The 16022-nt window shown below is 39.6% G+C and overlaps 1 protein-coding gene across 1 annotated transcript in view; it reads right to left on the reverse strand.

Moving 5' to 3' along the window:
• zfyve26 (zinc finger, FYVE domain containing 26) overlaps positions 1–16022 on the reverse strand; it is a 79165-nt gene that overhangs the window by 23788 nt on the left and 39355 nt on the right. Inside the window, exons 23-29 of the mRNA XM_055640746.1 lie at positions 13300–13404; positions 11250–11372; positions 10394–10570; positions 9278–9527; positions 7323–7421; positions 6549–6715; positions 243–379 (exon numbers count right to left, since the gene is read on the reverse strand). Of these exons, the coding sequence (XP_055496721.1) occupies positions 243–379; positions 6549–6715; positions 7323–7421; positions 9278–9527; positions 10394–10570; positions 11250–11372; positions 13300–13404 (1058 nt within the window). The remainder of the gene's footprint in view (positions 1–242; positions 380–6548; positions 6716–7322; positions 7422–9277; positions 9528–10393; positions 10571–11249; positions 11373–13299; positions 13405–16022) is intronic.

Consider the following 16022-nt stretch of genomic DNA (forward strand, 5'->3'; position numbering starts at 1 on the left):
AAATAAAATTTCATTTAATATTTTTTTAAAATGTAGTCGAATGACATTGTAAATATGAATTAATTATAGCCAGATGAGTGACATATTTGAGCAGAACCGATTTTCACCAGATTCTAATAAACGCATATGATAGTACACGTGCAAACATTGCAGTGTTTCCAGAATAAACTTGGTTATCTACTTATCACAATAGGCACTGCTGCCACTTGATGAAATCTAGTCCAGAATGAGGTCAGGCTTACTTTGTATGATAATAATTGTAACACTGGTCGCAAACCCGTGCTGGGTTCTCTCTGCAGTCCTTAACCACCATTTTCTTTGCTGAGCAAGACTGGCAAACAACCCGACCACAGCGCCTGCAATGATGTCGACGATTGAACTAGTCAAGAAAGATAGCTTGAAGTTAGAATATTATATATGCTACTTTATGATTCAGCAGATCTTTGAAAGTCACATTCAAATTTTGCATCAGTTTGTAGCACACATTCTAGCAATGTTACAAAATTTTGAGATTTTAAAAATCAAGTCTGTAATTTATCCCATCAGATAAAGCATAAAATGAAGTTTAATTTGACACCTAATTCACTTTCATATATCAAGTATTTAAAAGGTTATGGCCATTTTCACACTCGGAAATTAGCATCTTGTCCCCTATTGATTTTCTATGGCCATAACAAAAAAGCTGTGATCATGGACAATCAAAAGGCCATAACCTTCTTAAAAATTAAGAGAACTGAATTAAATTTTCAGTTATCGTAGATTGAACCATTCTGAAACAAATATAAAATAATCTTACTTGGATGACCTGAAATTAAAACATATAATTAGTTAGTTACCCAAGTGTAGCTAATTTCAAACTTCAATTACTAGATCTAAACATCTATCCATTTCTTAATAAATGATTAACATTTTTAAATAGCCCAAGTGTCCAAATAATATTCATAAATAATTCACAATAAAACATGATTTTGAAATCTCATTTACATTAATTTATAGGCCAAATGGAAGGAATTTAGTGTTAAATTGCTGTAAATTAAAGTCCATTTAAATCTAGTGGGATCCTGTGAACGCGCTGGTTTAGAACGTTCACATTGCGGTAGATTTGTGCCCTCAAATGCCCAGAAAAATACTGCGGGATATAAAGAGCCCAAAATTAACTACTCGCAATAGTAAACTTTGTATAAAGGGTTCTTAAGAAGCCCTTTTTAATGTAAAAATAAGCTACATACCTTCTGTATACAGCTCCATGCGGCCCTGTGGTTGCGTGAGGTCGCGGGTTTAGAGAGTGATTTTTAAACTATTATAACTATTATACAAGGCCATAAAAACTAATAATACCTTTTGCGACGGGGTCTTTCAGCGATTTTTCGTTAATGATTTACTAGGCTGAACATCTTCGATTGGAACAGCCTAGTGAAAATCGCGTTTTAAACCCGCCCCCCTCTAAACGGCGCCAAAATCGCGCACACCCGCAGCGACAGATTTTCAGCGACGCTTCAGGTACGCTTTGCAACATACCTACACATTCTTTTCTGTTTAAACCACTGCTAAATTCTTATACATCAAGAACTCTGCAAATGCTGGAAATTTGAAATAAAGACAGAAAATGGTGAAAACACGCAATGTGTCACGCAGCATCCGACGTAGATTCTCAAATCAGAATCGTTCTCAGTTTCTCTTTCCATAGATACTGTCTGCCCTCAAACCACTGACTCTGTAAGCCTTCAGCAACTTCTACATTAAAGACTCTACCATTCATTCTTTTATGTGAGCATCAATTAACAATTGATTCGACAAGAGCATCTGTGCACCAGCCAGTGTAACATTTTACACATTCACATTCCGCTACCTTGGCTTCATTAGCAAGGCCAGCATTTATTGCTCATCCCCAAATGCCTTCAGTAGATTGTGATGAGCCAGCTTCCTACACTTTGACAAAGATATTGCTTTGTGCAGTGTTCAAGGATTTAGATCCAGCAATGGTGAATGGCGTCAATATATTTTCAACTCAAGCTTGGAAGCAGTGAAACAAAAACTGCACAAGGTGGAAATGTCAAAGATGAGAAAGCATAGCTTTAAGATGACAGGAGCGAAGTTTGCAGGAGATGTGCAGGGCGAGTTTTTGTTTTGAAACACAGAATGGTGGGTGTCTGGAATGTGTTGCCTATGTGGTGGTGGAGGGAGATACAATAGTAATAGCATTTAAATAGCTTTTGGATAGGCACGTGTATATGCAGGGAATGGAAAGTTATGGATTATGTGGACTGTGGGAGAAATGGGTGCGAATCTAGGTGGGCACAGGGAAGGGGGGGGGGGGGGGGGGGGGGGGGGGGGGGGGGAGATGGGTGGGGGTTATGCTTGTTGGTTAGTTACCTAAAATGGAAGCATTCATTGTTCATACCATTGGGCTGCATGCTACTCAAATATGAGATGCTGTTTCTCAAGGTTGCATATGGCATCACTCTAGCAATGGAGGAGGCTCACGATAGAAAGGTCCATATGGGAATAGGAAGGAGAGTTAAAATGGTTAGCAAACCAGGAGATCCAGCAGCATCTCAAAGTTCCATAACTATTTGAAAACTAATTGGATTGTGCTTGCTGGTCCCAAAATACACACCCACTCATCCTTCAGTCTCTTGCCCTGCACAATTCTCCATGGCAAGCTTTTACCTCTCCTTGTAGGGCACTCTGATATTGCCTGATGAAACTACTACCCCATCTAAGCTCTTGGTACTGTGGTAATCCTGTCTATATTCGGGCAATTTAAATCACCGACTACGACAATTCTTCCATTCATGAAGGCAACTTACCATGACCTTTTCAATGCCAATCAGTGATAAGCAATAAATGCTGGTGCTGCGTTCAGCACTAACATAGTATCAAAACAAAGGTAGTGAAGTCTAACATCTTCATCATTAACAGAACTAGATGAAAACCTGCTCCCTCCAGTTAATGATTTCCCTTTTAACTAACATCCTCTGAAAGGCTTTGAATGTTTTTTATCCAATAGATATCCCTGCTGAACTTTCAGTTGAAAGAATAGTTAAATAAATCAGCAGCTATTAGCTGTACAAGCTCAATGATTTGAAAATGTAATCATTGATATCAATACATGAGCTTCAAAGATTTTGTTTTAAAAGATTTTGTGCAAGTTTGCACCACAGAATTAATAAGCTCTGAAAGCTATTACATTTCACAGATCAGTCAGAGGAAACCACTCATATTTTTAGAGCTTCTTTTCAGCTGGTTTTGCTAAATTGGTGTTCAATCTGTATCGGTGGAAAGGTCCTTTGAAATAAGATCACTCTATAAATGAAGATGTCTTCTCTAGGAAAAATACGTGCAATGTACAGATGAGTATAATTCAAACAACTGGTCTAAGCAATCCCATTTCCCTTTTGAATGTTCATTGGGCATTTGCAATATGGCTGTTATTTCAAGTATTTGGACATTAGGTTCTGGATCCAGGATGCCCAGTTAAAAGATGAACCGAGATTAAAATAAAACAAAGCCTCCATCAAAATGGAATCATTGTACAAAGTTGGAAACCACAACAAAACTTGATTACAACTGTCAATAATGCAGTTGTACATAATGTTCTACAGAGGATTTCAGTGACAGGGAGAAATTGCTTAGCCTTGGATTGTTTTCTCTGCAACATTGGAAGTTGAGCGGAGACTTGATAGAAGTGTATAAAATTATGAGAGGTATAGGTAGGTTAGACAGCCAGAATCTTTTTCCCAGGATTGAAATGTCCGAAGCTAGAGGACATAGCTGCAAGACGAGAGGTGGAAGATTTGATGGAGACATACAGGGTTTTCTTTTTTTCTTTTTTTTACACAGTGATGGGGGCCTGGAAAGCATTGCTGGGACGGTGGTGGAGGCAGATACCACAGCGACATTTGAGAGGCTTTTGGTTGGGCACGTGGAAGTGCCACGAATATGATATATTTCGTGGCAAAGAATAAATCAGGGAAGGTAGTACATCCATGGATAACAAGGGAAATCAGGGATAGTATCAAAGCGAAGGATGATGCGTACAAATTAGCCAGAAAAAGCAGCATACCGGAGGACTGGGAGAAATTCAAAGACCAGCAGAGGAGGACAAAGGGCTTAATTAGGAAAGGAAAAATAGATTATGAAAGAAAACTGGCAGGGAACATAAAAACTGACTGCAAAAGTTTTTATAGATATGTGAAAAGAAAGAGATTAGTTAAAACAAATGTAGGTCCCTTGCAGTCAGAAACAGGTGAGTTGATCATGGGGAACAAGGATATGGCGGACCAATTGAATAATTACTTTGGCTCCGTCTTCACTAAGGAAGACATACATAATTTGCCGGAAATAGCAGGGGACCGCGGGTCAAAGGAGTTGGAGGAATTGAGTGAAATCCAGGTTAGCCGGGAAGTGGTGTTGGGTAAACTGAATGGATTAAAGGCCGATAAATCCCCAGGGCCAGATAGGCTGCATCCCAGAGTACTTAAGGAAGTAGCTCCAGAAATAGTGGATGCATTAGTAATAATCTTTCAAAACTCTTTAGATTCTGGAGTAGTTCCTGAAGATTGGCGGGTAGCAAACGTAACCCCACTTTTTAAGAAGGGAGGGAGAGAGAAAATGGGGAATTACAGACCAGTTAGTCTAACATCGGTAGTGGGGAAACTGCTAGAGTCAGTTATTAAAGATGGGATAGCAGCACATTTGGAAAGTGGTGAAATCATTGGACAAAGTCAGCATGGATTTACGAAAGGTAAATCATGTCTGACGAATCTTATAGAATTTTTTGAGGATGTAACTAGTAGCGTTGATAGGGGAGAACCAGTGGATGTGGTGTATCTGGACTTCCAGAAGGCTTTCGACAAGGTCCCACATAAGAAATTAGTATACAAACTTAAAGCACAAGGCATTGGGGGTTCAGTATTGATGTGGATAGAGAACTGGCTGGCAAAGAGGAAGCAAAGAGTAGGAGTAAACGGGTCCTTTTCACAATGGCAGGCAGTGACTAGTGGGGTACCCCAAGGCTCAGTACTGGGACCCCAGCTATTTACAATATATATTAATGATCTGGATGAGGGAATTGAAGGCAATATCTCCAAGTTTGCGGATGACACTAAGCTGGGGGGCAGTGTTAGCTGTGAGGAGGATGCTAGGAGACTGCAGGGTGACTTGGATAGGCTGGGTGAGTGGGCAAATGTTTGGCAGATGCAGTATAATGTGGATAAATGTGAGGTTATCCATTTTGGTGGCAAAAACAGGAAAGCAGACTATTATCTAAATGGTGGCCGATTGGGAAAGGGGGAGATGCAGCGAGACCTGGGTGTCATGGTACATCAGTCATTGAAGGTAGGCATGCAGGTGCAGCAGGCAGTAAAGAAAGCGAATGGTATGTTAGCTTTCATTGCAAAAGGATTTGAGTATAGGAGCAGAGAGGTTCTACTGCAGTTGTACAGGGTCTTGGTGAGACCACACCTGGAGTATTGCGTACAGTTTTGGTCTCCAAATCTGAGGAAAGACATTCTTACCATAGAGGGAGTACAGAGAAGGTTCACCAGACGGATTCCTGGGATGGCAGGACTTTCATATGAAGAAAGACTGGATAGACTCGGCTTGTACTCGCTAGAATTTAGAAGATTGAGGGGGGATCTTATAGAAACTTACAAAATTATTAAGGGGTTGGACAGGCTAGATGCAGAAAGATTGTTCCCGATGTTGGGGAAGTCCAGAACTAGGGGTCACAGTTTAAGGATAAGAGGGAAGTCTTTTAGGACCGAGATGAGAAAATCATTTTTTACACAGTGGTGAATCTCTGGAATTCTCTGCCACAGAAGGTCGTTGAGGCTAGTTCATTGGCTATATTTAAGAGGGAGTTAGATGTGGCCCTTGTGGTTAAAGGGATCAGGGGGTATGGAGAGAAGGCAGGGATGGGATACTGAGTTGGATGATCAGCCATGATCATATCGAATGGCGGTGCAGGCTCGAAGGGCCAAATGGCCTACCTCCTGCACCTATTTTCTATGTTTCTATGAATAGAGGAATACAGATCATGTAAAGGCACTTGAGATCAGTTCAGCTAGGTATCATGTCTGGCACAAACATTGTGGGCTGAAGGGCCTGTTCCTGTGCTGTACTGTTCTATATTCTATGTAATGCTACTTCTGCAAACAAATGCTGAGATTTGTTTTCATGCTGGGGAAACAACAAAGGTGATTGATTTACAGATTCATCCACATAAAAATGTTTTTGCAAATCATTTGCTGTAGAGTTCATGTTCAACAGCCTGAACCTGTGGGTCAACAAGGTAAGCGTTTAATACAGCGTTTATATGGTTAATATATTTATTAATTTCCATGAATATGAAAGGACTTTTTTTCTTATGGAAGACTGCATTTCCTTTGCTTGATAAATCTGTGGTGAGAAGCTGCTGGAAGTCAACACAAATCATAGCAAAAATTCAAATTCAATTTCGACTCTGACATTTCAGAGAACCTTTCCAAGGCAATTAAATAAAAAAGCTGGAAAATGTTGTGAACTTTACCTATATATCTCCTTACCATGGTAAACCTTTCCTTGTAACAGACCAAGCAAAACATTGCCTTGCTGTCAGGTACCCAGTCTTGTTTTGCAGGTGGGGTTGCTGGAGGAACAAATTCACTGGTCGATTTAGATCTTTGAATGGATTCTTCTTGAGGGTTGGATGGTCCATGAAGAGTTGGATTAACTGGAACAAGAAATATGAAGATATAGAATAAAACAGAAAATTAAGATAATTGATATCCAATGATTGTTGTAATTAAGAGTAAATTCTTTGTTAAACTATCTATTAACTAACATAGAAAATTCTTGGCTCTGAACATTTATTGATTCTGTAAAAGTATTTATAACAGATCAATGAAACAAGGCGAGAATGGCGGACATTGGATCACGATTATTTCACACAAGATTGGTGTTGAAATCTAAATGAGAAAGTGGCGAGACGAGGAACTGCAGGTGCTAGTTTACAAAAAAGACACAAAGAGTTGGAGTATCTCAGCGACAGGAGCATCTCTGGAGAACATGGTTAGGTGATCTGGGTTTAGACCCGTCTACAGATATTATGGTGGTGGGAGAAGTTGAGAAAGCTGGAAGAGAGGACTGGCAGGACAAAGCCTGGTGAGTGATAGGTGGATACAGGTAAGTGGGAATTTGATAGGCACATGCTTGGGGATATGGCAGGATTGTGGATTGAATTTAGAATTGCTCTAACTAATGAGTGCTACAGATGCATCATGGACCAAATAACTCCCTGCTGTTGGGTATACGTTATGAATTTTTGATATTATTCTCACCTGAAGGTAAGCTTGTCGCTTGCTCGATATTTGGCAATACTGCGAGACTCTCTGGTCCTGCACTCTGAGTGAGCAAATCTTGCAGATTAATTACAGAATCTAGACAGAAGAAATAAGACATCACAACTGGTTTAATGTCACGTGTAAAGTACAAAATTCAAGAGCTCAGAGTTAAAGCAGTTTCCCTTCAGTTTTCAGGAATCCTAAATGCAAACCCGTAATTATAGGTATGTTACAAAACCTACCTGAATCGTGGCTGAGCATCTGCCCCACCACGTGTGTGTGATTTTGGCGCTGTTTGGAGGGGGCGGGTTTAAAACGCGATTTTTACTAGGCTGTTCCAATCGCAGATGTTCAGCCTAGTAAATCATTAACGGAGAATCGCTGCAAGACCCGGTCGCAAAAGCTATTATTAGTTTTATAGGCCTCGAATAATAGATATAATAGTTTTAAAAGCTCTCGTTCACTCCGCAACCTCTCGCAGCCCCAGGGTTTTATAAAGCAAACTATTAAAGGTATGTACCTTATTTTTACATTAAATGGGGCATATATATAACCCTATATATCAAGTTATCTATAGCGAGTAGTTCATTTTGGGCTTTTTATCTCCCGCAGTATTTTTCTCGGCATTTGAGGGCACTAATCCAGCGCGATGTCAACGTTCTAAACCAGCGCGTTCCACATGAACCCACTAGAAAGCCGATTTAAATGGGCATTTAATTACAGCAATTGAACACTAAATTCCTTCCATTTGGCCTATAAATTAATGTAAATTAGATATAAAAATCATGTTATATTGTGAATTATTTGTGAATAATCTTTGGACACTTAGGCTATTTAAAAATGTTAATCTTTCCTTAAGAAATGGGCTTTTGACTATCCAAGATCACAGCTTTTTTGTAATGTCCATTGAAAATCAATAGGGAACAAGATGCTAATTTCCGAGTATGAAAATGGCCATAACTTTTTTAATACTTGAGATATGAAAGTGAATTTGGTGTCAAATTAAACTTATTGTTATGCTTTATCTGATGGGATAAATTGCAGACTTGATTTTTAAAATCTCAAAATTTTGTAACATTGCTAGTAATTAGTCCAGGAATAATGATATACTCTTGAACATAAATACTGGGTAAGCTATCTTAATAGCAGGACAATAATAATTAATGTCGGCACAGAGTCTGTGCCGACCAATGATTACCCATACACTAGTTCTATCCTACACACTGGGGACATTTTACAGAAGCCGATTAACCTACAAGTCTTGGGAATGTGAAAGGAAACCGGAGCACCTGGAGAAAACCCATGTGGTCACAGAGAGAGCGTGCAAACTCCATACAGATAGCACCCGTAGTCAGGATCGAACCTGGGTGTCTGGCGCTAAGGCAGCAACTGTACCACTGTGACATTAAAAAAAGATTCAAACTCTACATGGAGAAATAACGGCAAGTTTTGAATGATAAAAATATGAAATAAAACTGAAAAGCAACAATAGTTACAAACGAATAAAACACACCGATCAAGATGAAAATAGTTCACGTGGGCTATGAAGTAAAGCATACCCGAAAAGCCACAGAAGAAGACATTAAAACAGATGTAATACTGGCAAACTGATGATTTTTTGTATTCAACATAGTTGGAAAACATCAGGAGTGTTTAGCAAGTGGAAATTTACATCCCAGGATTGGACATGTGTGAAAATGAAATGGAACACATAAAGGAAATTATGCCAAAAATCTTTCAGTTTAGTTTATTGTCACATGAAAAGCTCTTGTTGTGTGCTATCCACACATTGCGTGCTCCTGCCACATCGAAAGACAATGAGGCAATTGTTCCAATCAAGCAGTATCTAATAAAATCTGGTAATTCTTCTACCTGCAATTTGCAATGCAGCCATCCTACAAGTACAAAAGTAGTTCTTCTTCACAAAGAAATAAAAGCAGGACAAATGTTACCTGATCGTGTTTTCTCTCGCACTGCATACGGAACTTCTAGAGCCTTGGCTGCATATTTGGAAAGAAGGCAATCAATGTCTTCAATGGCAAAACCTGCTTCTTGCCCCACAAGCAATTGATGAAGTGTCTGGGTCGCTACTGAAGCCCAATCCACTTTCATATTCATGAGTAGTTGCTCCAACATTAACAATGGATTTGAGGACAGGTGTGAATAGGCATCATGTGCAGACGTCGGTAATGTTAGTAAAAGCTACGAGAAGGAAAATGCACAAGAAAAGTACATAAATCAATTGCTCACCGGGCATCAAAACTGATGAGCAAAACGATAAAATAATTCCACAACAATTTAACAATTTCAATGATTAATTCAAAGCAAAGCTTGAGTAAGAACGGTTGTTTATCTGTGTCAAAACATTCAAATGCACATTATTTTGGAATGTAGAATATGTTATGATAGTAACTTGAAAAGTTAGACACTTGCACCATTAATGAAGCCGCCACCTTAGTATATAAAATCGTAAGTTCTTCTAACATTTCTACTTTTAGAATTTGCTTTCTACGCAACGGCTTCTTTATCATCACGTGTACCAAAGTAAATACTTTTTATACTTTTTGGCATATTTTGAAATACCTTTTGACATACAGATCAGCAAGACTATCACCATGCAACTTCTAACATTCATTTTTAACTGAGTTTTACATATCAAAGAGATCAATTCCCTCTGCAGATTCATAACCAAACTAAATTGATCTTTTTCACTATGCTGATGTAGAATTATTCCTAAGGATAGATACAAAGTGCTGGAGTAACTCAGCAGGCCAGGCAGCATCTCTTGGGGGGGGGGAAAGGAATGGGTAATGTCACCCATTCATTTCCTCCAGAGATGCTGCCTGACCTACTGTGTCCCACTAACATTTTGTGTCTATCTTCGATATAAACCAGCATCTGCAGTTCCTTTCTAACTAGAATTATTACTACTTTGGTTTGGCTTTTTTTCCCTGAACGATTAAAGGATCATTGCAACAGAACTGGACATTCCAATACCGAGTGATAGTTTATGAAAGGGCATTTCTGATCAATTTGAGAAACAAAAGACTGGTCCTACGAATCTTTACCTTGGATCCAATGCGCATTGCTTGAATTTCATGACGTCGTGCAGCAGAGAGACTCTTATGAAAGTGAGTGGTAAGGTAATTGGAAAGAAAATGGCAAGCAGCTAGTCCCGGGTGCTGATCCAGAGCTTGTTCACATATAACTTGGCACATGTCAGGATCACAAATCCCCTGCAGAAGCTAACAGAACAGAAGGAACTAAGCTGATATTCAATACACATTAAAAAATACCAAGCCTGTATGCCTATTACAGGGTCTTAGTAATTAAATTGCGTTTATCCATTTTGTATTTCAATTGCTTCTATCTTCATTTCTAACACAATTCAAGAGGACTATGACATATAATTTATTATATTTTCAATACAATAACACAGTATATCAATAACAATGTATCCATACAAACTATTAACAAGCCGTTTTGAATTTATATTGAGCTTTATAAAGATTGCAATTTTTCTTGTATAGAGCAGAGCAGTTTCAAAAAATATCTTTCTAATAATTTTCATCCAGCATCCTCATGAGAATCAACCAATTATTTTGAAAAATTATATAAGCAAAAGTCATCTCCCAACACACTCAAGTGACTATTATTCAACAGAGGCTGGAGATGAGGCATTGTCAGGCTGTTCATCTGTGAAGAACCACACAGCTCAGCAGGTAAAGCTGGGTTTAAAAGGGGAGTGTCATGTTACAGCTCAAGAACAGCACTTAATCCTCCCAATAGGTTTATAGCCCATTCTGGACTCCATATCAAATCTAACCTTTCCAACATTCACAGTATTTTACTTTGGTAGTGCAAATTCATAATTATCTCTCTCATAACAGCACAAGGTCATTTTATTTTTATTATAGCACTTGCCTGGAATGCTCGCTCTCCATCTCCTAGCTCAAGAAGGTGAATGAGATATTCATGCCGGAGTTTCACTGTGAAGTGCGTTGGAACAGGGTGCAACTGAACCCAAGCCTCACAAAGCTCAAACTCCTGGAAATAACAATTCATCAACCTCTCAGCGAACAGCATTTAATAAGAGCAGTAAAATGGAGACACTTGAAAGTACAGATGCCGGGAACCTGAGCAAAAAACAAACTGCCGGAGGGATAAATCAATAAAAGCAACAACATTTATTTACATAGTGCCCTTGAGATAGTAAACCATCACAAAGCCCTCCACAGGAGTATAAAGGGGCTGTCCCACTGCGGCGACCTAATTGGTGAGTTTGCCCTCAACTCATACTCATAGCATGGACGACAGGAGGTCCTAGGAGGTCTTTGTAACTCTCCTTCATACTCGAGAGTAGTGCCCGCGTACTCGAGGCCTTAGCTAGGTCGCGGCGTATTTTTCAACATGCTGAAAAATGCCCTCGAGTAAAAAAAAAAAGGTCGCCATGGAAAAAAATTGATATTTTTTTTTACTCGTAGGTTTAGTCGAAGTAGGTCGTAGTAGATCGGCATGTTATTCATAGGTAATCGAGGGTAGTCAGAGGTAATCGAAGGTAGTCGTAGATAATCTTCACCATAGTTGAAGGGAGGTCGAAGGAGATCGTCTTCACTTTTCACTGTTCAGTGTCCAATTTTCCCGAAGCTTGTCGAAGCTTTTATAAGCCTTTATAAATCAGAGCATTGAGTATAGAAGCTGGGATGTAATGTTAAAATTGTACAAGGCATTGGTGAGACCAAATCTGGAGTATGGTGTACAATTTTGGTCGCCCAATTATAGGAAGGATGTCAACAAAAAATAGAGAGAGTACAGAGGAGATTTACTAGAATGTTGCCTGGGTTTCAACAACTAAGTTACAGAGATAGGTTGAATAAGTTAGGTCTTTATTCTCTGGAGCGCAGAAGGTTAAGGGGGGACTTGATAGAGGTCTTTAAAATGATGAGAGGGATAGACAGAGTTGATGTGGACAAGCTTTTCCCTTTGAGAATAGGGAAGATTCAAACAAGAGGACATGACTTCAGAATTAAGGGACAGAAGTTTAGGGGTAACATGAGGGGGAACTTCTTTACTCAGAGAGTGGTAGCGGTGTGGAATGAGCTTCCAGTGGAAGTGGTGGAGGCAGGTTCGTTGGTATCATTTAAAAATAAATTGGATAGGCATATGGATGAGAAGGGAATGGAGGGTTATGGTATGAGTGCAGGCAGGTGGGACTAAGGGAAAATAATTGTTCAGCACGGGCTTGTAGGGCCGAGATGGCCTGTTTCCGTGCTGTAATTGTTATATGGTTATATGGTTTAAGCTAGTCTTCAGCATAGTCGAAGGAGGTCTTCAACATGACACTTTTTCAAACTCTTCTAAACTCTCCAATTAGATCGCCACCTAGTGGGACGGCTCCTTAATTGAACAAAATTTAACACCGAGATATCAAGAAATATTGGGCCAGAGAGTTAGGTTTAAGTAAAATAGGTAAAAGAGGTAAAGAGATAGAGAGCTAATCCTTGTTCATTTGAAGTAAATATGGTCAAAAAGCCAGTTGTGGAGTGCAGGAGGATGCCTGGGATCTCTTTAACTGGATACACACCCATTTCTCTCTTTTATCTTTCCCCGTCCCCTTCCTCCTTCATTCCTTCCTCTGGCTTCACAACTCAGGCCTCTTCATACACTTTTTGTATTTCCATATCCTTTGTCCAACCATCTGCTAATCTCCCCCCCCCCCCCTCATCCGTATCCACCTATCATTTGCCAGACTTTGTCCCACCCCCACCTCTCCAGCTTTCTCCCGCACTAGTACAATCAATTGTAAGAAGGGTCCCGATCCGAAACATCATCTATCCTTCTCACCAGAGATGCTGCCTGACCTACTGAGTTACTCCAGCATTTTGTGCCTTCTTTTAAACAGAGCATTCAAATATGTAAGCAGCAATGATGGTCAAAAAGAAATCGTAAGAAGCAAAAAATAATATTTTCTTACCCTGCACTTCAAAATGATGTCCATCACAACACGTGGGTTCTCACTGGATTCAGTTCGTAGTTCTTGCCAACCATGCCAAGGGATTGGAGACCTAAGATTAAGGATCTAACAACAGAAACATTGATTTTAGGATCAAGAGGCCCTCTTTTGATTCCCCTACCCTTCGAAAAGGACTGTGTGCACTCACCCTGTGTCCTTCATGATTTTATGCACCTCTACAAATTCATTCCTCAGTCTTCTATGCTCCAAGGAATAAAGCCCTACCCTGCCATCCGCCCCCTATATCAATCCCTCAAGTCTTGGCAATATCCTCAAATATTTTCTACATTCTTTCCAACTTAATGGCCACGTTCCTATAGCTGGGTGATCAAAACTGAGCACAATACTCAAAGTGTAGCTGTACCAACTTCTTGTGAGACTCAAAATAGCATCCCATCTTCTATACTTAATTCCACAACTACTATATTTGCTATATTTAAGAGGGAGTTGGGTGTGGCCCTTGTGGCTAGAGGGATCAGGGGGTATGGAGAGAAGGCAGGTACAGGATACCGAGTTGGATGATCAGCCATGATCATATTGAATGGCGGTGCAAGCTCAAAGGGCTGAATAGCCTACTCCTGCACCTATTTTCTATGTTTACTGAAGTCTAGTGTGCCAAAAGCCGTCTTCACCACTACTCACTGCCCTACTGTTCAATATGAAGTTCTAACCTAGTTTGATTTTCCAAAATGCAACACCTTGCACTGACCTGAATTACATTCCATTTGTCATTTCTCAGCCTACTTACCTAGGTGTCACAATGGAGATAATCTTCACCGTTTACGATACCACCTGATTTAGCATCATCTGCAAATTTACTAACCATGCCTTATACATTTCCATCCAAATCATTTATACGGATGACAAACAAACAATAGACCCATCACCGAGCCCTGCAGCACACCATTAGTTACGGGCCTATATATTTTTTTTAAAACAACCCTCTGTTTTCTACTATCAAATCAATTATCATCCAATTACCATAGCTAGATCTCCCCGAATCCCAAGTCTAACCTTTCAGAGCACCCTATCATACAAAACCTTATATTAAAAAAAACCTTACTGAAGTCCATACAGCCAACATCTACCACCATGCCCTCATCAATCTTTGTGGTTACTTCTTCAAAAATAACTACATCAAATTCATAAGGCATGATCATCATGGCTAATGTGATGCATACATTTAAACCATTTTTTTCTCCAGCTTCTCATTTCTTGGATCAGGCCTAGAGATTTACCTCAGTGTCAATAGAATCTCAGCATCACCCCTACATGCAAGTGTAACAGCAAAATCACTGCATATTGGTTCTCCAGTAAAGGTTCTTTAGTAACTTGTCAGTTTCTTTGTTGAACTAAATTAAGGCGCATGTTGCAATCAAAAGCGCTTGAACAATTGGTTGGGAAGACATACAATGCTTGGTGCATACAATGTGAGCACCAAGTACAGACATTAGATTGGAAGAGGTTCAGGTGAATCACAGAATTAGGGTGGAACAGTGGTGCAACTGTAGAGTTGCTGCCTTACAGCGCCGAAGACCCGGGTTCGATCCTGACTATGGGTGCTGCCTGTACAGAGTTCGTATGTTCTCCATGATAGAAGAGCACACAGTGCAGCATGTGTGGTTGTCTTGGCCTATCAGAGATATTCTCTTTGTCCGATCTATCCCCCCCACACCCTCTTTGCAACATAATGCAACTCTTTCTCCACATTTCTGATGAAGGATCTTTGATTTGCAACAAACTCCTTTTCCTTTTCCACAGATGCTGCTGTGTAGGCTAATGTTTGTCTCTACTAAATTCTGAATGTTTATCCATTCTTCACCCATTTGAAGATTGCTCACCTTTTGCTCGGCTTGTACATGCTAGAATTTAGAAGATTGAGAGGGATCTTATAGAAACGTACAAAATTCTTAAGGGGTTGGACAGGCTAGATGCAGGAAGATTATTCCCGCTGTTGGGGAAGACCAGAACAAGGAGTCACAGTTTAAGGATAAGAGGGAAGTCTTTTAGGACCGAGATGAGAAAATCATTTTTTACACAGAGAGTGGTGAATCTGTGGAATTCTCTGCCACAGAAGGTAGTCGAGGCCAGTTCATTGGCTGGATTTAAGAGGGAGGTAGATGTGGCCCTTGTGGCTAAAGGGATCAGGAGGTACAGAGAGAAGGCAGGTATGGGATATTGATTTGGATGATCAGCCATGATCATATTGAATCAGGCTTGAATGGCATACTCCTGTAGCTATTTTCTATGTTTCTATGTTCCCCCCCCCCATCCATCAAAAATGGAGATAAATGTACATGGTGGGGATCCTGAATTTACTGCTTATGTTGGACTTCTTGAAAAAATATTAGTTTACTATTATTGGAAGTGCAAATTAATGTTACTAATGTTTTATCCTACATGTTAAAAACATCTCATCCTCTAATAATTTTACTTCAATGTGAATGATGTTGTGGGACATCTACAAGCATAAAAGTATAAATATTTTTGTTTAATCACAAAACATCACATAAGATTGAAAAATTACAAAACATAGCAATACTTCAAAAACGTCGTGGCCATAAATGATTTAATAAATAATTTCCTACATTCACAGTCCCAATGATAAGTAGCTCCTGCTTAAAACATTGTACAGCAAATTATATTTTAAGAATGATTCTGCTGCGAATTAAGGCAAAACCTGA

Source organism: Leucoraja erinacea, chromosome 9 (genome assembly GCF_028641065.1).
Source record: "Leucoraja erinacea ecotype New England chromosome 9, Leri_hhj_1, whole genome shotgun sequence".
In the NCBI taxonomy this organism is placed as follows: Eukaryota; Metazoa; Chordata; class Chondrichthyes; order Rajiformes; family Rajidae; genus Leucoraja; species Leucoraja erinaceus.